The sequence below is a fragment of the Misgurnus anguillicaudatus genome, chromosome 13 (assembly GCF_027580225.2).
Source record: "Misgurnus anguillicaudatus chromosome 13, ASM2758022v2, whole genome shotgun sequence".
In the NCBI taxonomy this organism is placed as follows: domain Eukaryota; kingdom Metazoa; phylum Chordata; class Actinopteri; order Cypriniformes; family Cobitidae; genus Misgurnus; species Misgurnus anguillicaudatus.
In genome coordinates this window covers 18,992,842-18,998,841 of record NC_073349.2, presented here as the reverse complement: position 1 = coordinate 18,998,841, position 6,000 = coordinate 18,992,842, and the positions used below count along the sequence as shown (strand labels likewise).

At 38.1% G+C, this 6,000-nt stretch overlaps 1 protein-coding gene across 1 annotated transcript in view; it reads left to right on the top strand.

The window, feature by feature from the left end:
• The first annotated feature begins 378 nt into the window (after positions 1–378).
• The window catches only part of lrp1ab (low density lipoprotein receptor-related protein 1Ab), a 129,490-nt gene continuing 123,868 nt past the window's right edge, over positions 379–6,000 (top strand). The window contains exon 1 of the mRNA XM_073875312.1: positions 379–964. Within this exon, the coding sequence (XP_073731413.1) occupies positions 868–964 (97 nt within the window). The 5' untranslated portion in view covers positions 379–867. The remainder of the gene's footprint in view (positions 965–6,000) is intronic.

Here is a 6,000-nt window from a genome sequence, read left to right as displayed (position 1 = left end):
TACTTCATACATTGCTGTTGCTGTAATAATATTGATGATGATGAATAAAATGTGCTTTTAATTATTACTATTACTACTATGTATTACTATATTTACAGCCGAAATACTAATTTTTTTCAGCAATTTTACATTACTATTTAAATCAGAAAATATTCTGAAATCTTCATACATGCTAGACAATCAATGAAAATGCATAACTGAGCCATGAAGGGAGAGCCAAAATGGCTGCACCGTGGTCCGGTTTCCACCGAATAAAGGGAAAATCCATTGGCGACCGTAAGCTGAGTCGCGCATGCGCAAAAGACCCGTGCCGCGTTCAGACTCCCTTGTCGAGTGGGTGACGTCATGTAACAAGCCGCTGTAGAGTCTCCACTTTTCCCCTCACTCAAATTGTAACCACCAGCATCAGAAGCGGTGGGGCACAGAAGGGAGAAGCTTTTTATTTTTTTAGGGACAGTAAACGATTGCACCGAGGACCGTCAACCGGCGATCTTGCATTTTTAACAATCACGTTTTTTTTCTGAGGGAATTAATTGACCGATGATTGATTTTAAGGCATTTTTTAAAGACATTACAAACCTCTGGTCGCATGCTGTTATTTAGTGAGCAATATACATGATCGTGCAATTGCACAACATGTCGCCTATCTAGGCTGAAAAAAAGGCTTTTAATATACATGATATAATATATCATACAGTCTGCGTTTTTCATATATTGTCTGCTCAGCTACATTTGCTAGCGTGTCGGATAGCGTTTTGGAGGGCGCAATAAACAACAGAGCACGGCGGACAATTGTGAGGTTTGGATGAGGCGTTTGAATCCAGCAGCGCAGCCTTTACGTGAACAATTGCGATATTTTCATAGGCAATGCCATCTTGCAATGCAAACATGCTGGCTTTGGGATTGCTCTACCTTGGATTTTTCCTTACAGTGGAGGTTGTAGATCCAACCACAGCCCTTGAAGGTAAGTGACCGCGATTAAACGTGTTATTTTGTCCATGCATGCATGCATGCATTTAGGAGACAGGCTGCAAAGTTTTCCGACATGGCCTGGTAATAGTGACCAGGCTACGCTGCGAACAAATGCATTGCTGCTTTCGACACCCACCACGCATATTTCAGCAAATAACGATTTTTGTACGGTTGGATGGAAATGTACTCGCGCCTGATCATTTTCATTGCTATCCCCGTGCATGCCACTGCTAATTTATTATTATGAAACGTTCAGCTTATCAGTAATACTGTCACTATCAGCATTTGGCCGCAAATCGCCCACAAGTGCGTTTTTAAACGCATTTGTGGCTCATGTGTAGAAAATAGAGACGTCGGAGTTATTTTGTAATAGCGCCAATAGGCCAGAAATGTTCGCGGGAGTCGTTTTTAAATTTTAAACGACTGTCAAATGGAATGGAGTGAAATTGTTACAGTATGTGCACATACTGAAACGGCCTGCTCGAGGCAAAGCCGCGCTCGCCACAGTTCGATTTGCATTCAGTGGACATGCTCGATATTCCCGCAATCTTAGCGGTCCTTTTAAGATAGGCACATCATCTGCTAGCGGTTTGTGATCCCCTTAGGAGGAGGAGGCTTTAGTCAATTCGTTTCAAATTTGTTTTGTATGACGTACACGGTGTTATCTAATTGGTCTGATTTCCAGAATGCTCGTATCATGTAATGAGTGTGGTGGATCAGTTTCTAAAACTATCCAGCAGAGATCAAAGGAGTCTGATATCTGCATGTGCCCCCTGTTCTATACAGTGCTGAGAGTTCATACTTCTGATGTCTATGGCATAGGAAGTTCCTGACCTGAACAATAGAAGGATAGATAACAGTGGAAGCAATAGAATGTTCTCTATTAGTTTGAATAGCTGTGATTTGAATCGAAACACCCACACGTTATTGTCTGGCTGTAATTGGTTAACTTATCTGATTGTTTAATAGCTGTTAAGACACATTCATTTGGGGTTCTGCAAAATATTTTCAGGCTTTTTAGCTAAAGAAACAGAGGCAACTGGATGGGTTATAGTTTTCTGTCACATCTGCATAAATTATGCAGAAGTCCTTTTTTAGTCGGGCATACATGACCCATATTTTGAATTGTACAGAGCAGAATGGGATTCTGATGTTGGTCAAATTAGTGCATATGAAAGTTTACACCCTTTGGTGAATTTCATTATTTAGTAGGTATGATGACAAGATAAAAAAAAAACCCAAAGCTCAAAATTTATCAAATGACTAGACAGATCAGACATTCCCATTTACAAAGATACCTGGATTGTAAAAATCCGTTGAGGACTGAGAAAGTTATGATATTTTTATTATTAGAAATCAGAGGGAAAAGTTATATATGGATGTCAACGGAAGATCTGTGGCAAAAATGCTGCTTATTCACATGTTTTTGCTTGTAAAATTCTCATTTCAGCAGATATTTGTATGAAATTTTAACAGACGGTAGAATTTTGTTAGGTCTTTAAAATGAAATCATGAACATTTACTGTTTTATGGGCCATTTAGTTGGAATTAGTTTGTCATATTCAGACTCAGATGCATGGTTTTTAGAAAGATGCCTACAGTTCTGATGTTCTGACAGGATGTTCGCTAATCTACCACCACAAACGTGACTACCAAATTTCCACGATTTATTTAAATATCTTCTCCTTCCTAGGTTTCGATGAAATTTCATCAGTACCAAGATAAAAGATATAGACGGTTTCATCGGATGCATGTGCGCTGACGCAATACACGTCTGGATCCAAACTTTACTTCCGTTTTTTTTTTTTTAATGGTCTGACTAGTTGCTTAACTGATCTCTTGAACAAATGCCTCATCAAAAATAACAAATGTTTTGGTTCCCTAGGTAATCTGTGTTGTTTTTTTTGCTTGTTTTTTTTACCACGACAGCTGCTTACTGAAACCATCTATATATTTTGTAACCCTACTTTTCAGTTGTGCCCCAAGTCTAGCGGATACACACCGACCAGTTGAAAGTGACACAAATTTTCAAACAGTTGCTGTAAAATAAAAACACACCTTTGGACCGAAAGCTCAAAATATTAAACGCTTCCGGTGGTTCTTCTTCACAGATTTATTGTAGTATTTAGTAGGGATTGGACGGTATGACAATTTCATATCATGATTATAGTGATCACGGTTATCGATATTATCATGGTTTTGTTCAAATGAGATGGAGATTTTCAAAAAGAACTGACTGATACGTACACGGAAATCAATAAAAAGAAAATCACAATTGAATATTTCATGTCCCAATTATATCTGTGGTAAAAAAATATGTGTCTAATAAGTTTACCGTGAATTAATACAATTCATTATCCCTTAAATGCCTTCTTGTGCAAACAATGTTGCATGTGCGCGCATGCGTCAAACTGATTCTGGCAGGACAGGATTTACCGCAAGTTTTCAAAATCGCGGTAATCAAACACGGTTGTAATGATAATAAAATTTTAAATGAAAAACGAATCGTCAGAACATTTTATTGTGGTTAACCGTGAAACCAGTAATCGTCCAATCACTAGTATTTAGTAAAAAAATACTACAACCATGCGGCAAGAAGTGGATATTGCATCACACGCATTTTATAGTAACAAGCAGGTTGAAACAAATGTATTGCCCCAGAAATTCGCCAGGCGTGCCCACAATGTCAGCATTGCCAGTGAATTTAGTAATTCACTACACTCTAAAAAATATTTAACCCAGGGCTGGGTAACTGTAGGACAGAACAGATTTCTGGGTTAAAATGACCCAAATAATGGGTTGTTTTAACCCAACTGCTGGGTTATTGTTAATCAACCATGTTGAAACAACCCAACAGTTGGGTTAATATAACCCATTAGGTGTGTCGTTTTAACCAAGAAATGTGTTCTGTCCTATAGTTACCCAACCCTGGGTTAAAAACAACCCAAAACTACAAAAACTCTTGTTGCTAAAACTTAGTTTATGCAACTTCATAAATTCATCTTCATGTAATAAGCAGTATTGTAAGAGTTGTGTGATTTTCGAGGTGCTCAACTTTGTTTTCTGTGCACATTTGATCTGTGTGACATCGCCTCAATGAGCCCATTACATACGCAGTGTCATTTACAATCTCTCAGTTGTGGCCGAATCGTCTCTGCAGAGCTCTGATAATAGGTTTAGTCGGGACCACAAAAAATAAGCCAAGTCAATCTCTGTAAACCTCAGATGAACTTTTACCGTTATCTTGTCTAGACAGAATTTTGTGCCCGAGGGATGTGGGTATTTTTATTATAGTGGAAGGTACGATAACTGTTGTAACAAAGTGCATGATATTTGAACACTAAGCATAGCCCAAAAAGAATTTTTTTTTGTTTATGTTCTTCTTTTTAAATTGCTTTGAGATTAACTTTCGTAGAATTTTAAAAAATAGTTGCAATTGACTTTCATTTAACCAGATCTAAGAGTTTTCCTACTTCGTGGAAATGTGGAAGTAGTCTGACTGACGGAGGCGGGGCTGAGGTTCACGTGTTGTTGTCTTGCTCGTCCCACCTACTCCATCCCCTCTTAAACATCTGGACGGATGAGCCACTAGCCTAGAAAGTATATGTAATGAGAATGAGAATGCAGGGCATTACTGACCGTCTTTCCACTCTTTTAAGGTCTTGGTCCGGGATATAAACGTGCGTCTCAAGGCATTTCCTCACTGTTAGATCACAATTTTGGCATGTGATGCTAAACACCGATATAAAGTCCATATTAGCACTGGCTTCATGGAATGCAGAGGGTGACTGTTACGCTGATTCAGGCGTGGGTGGTGAGTGGGCCCAAGCTGAAAACGGACTAGTACGGCCAAAGCTCATGGTTTTGCTTGGCTCCTGTTGTTGTATTTGACACATTCAGGTCCATTTTAGGGAAAGTGAGTGTTGGGTACAGCGATTAATTTGGATGAATATAAAGAGACCAGACTGCAGAGAATCCACCAGTTCTATTATGGCCTGAAATAAGTGCATGAATCAGTCCTCCCACATTCATGCATTCATGCAACTGCTCTTAGATTCACTGTTCATTCAACTGTTTATTTCTCCCACACCATCTCTGTCCCATCTGAGAAATGAATAGGGCTGAATTATAACATCTCGATAACGTTCTCATTCGGCCTTGCGTTTCTGATACAGTCATTGATTTTTGTTAATCAGTGTTTTCATGCACATCGAAGAGCTCATGAATGATGGGGTCACTCGCATAACCTTGAATAAAGACTCATTGCATGCCAGAAAAGTGACCACTGACAGGAATGTTCTGGGTAGCAATTTTAAAAGCATCTCTGACATGCTGACAGTTACCACAGGAAATCATTTTAACTGTTCCCTTAATTTGTAAAAACAGACAAAATTGGTTTATACAGTAATGGACGTCCAGCAGCGCACAAATGCACTGTACAATAAATGTTAAAATACACAAAGTACAGTTAACGTGTAATAAATGCTAATGTGAGACTGTTTTAAATCACTTACCAAACTTGTCTGCATCCTGTCGTGACCATGAAAATCTAGTAAATCTGGTAATGTTTGCACAATCTGAGGATACAAGAAAAGGCTTTCGGGAAAGTATTGTTTTGGGTGTATGAAGCAAATCAAACACACTGCTATTACATTGGTAACGCTAAACTAGTTTATCTGACTAGAACAGTTGGGTGATTCTCACGAAAACTTGGTTTTAAAAATGTCAAGCATGAAAATGTAAAAATTGCTTAAATTTACTTTTTTTCCCACCAGACATTGAAAAACAAAGTCTGGAGTAAATGGGAACATTAATTTAAAAACTTTTACTTATCATTTAACACTTTTTGTAACATAATTAAAAAAATTAGTCCTAAAAAATCTCATTACCGCAACAGTCAGAAAACATCAACACTGACATATTTTCAAAATGACATGACAAACCTGAAAGAACATAATTTGGAGAGTCTGCACATGCATTTAAAATCAAAGTATTATGCTTCTATTAATTAAATTAACATTTAATAAG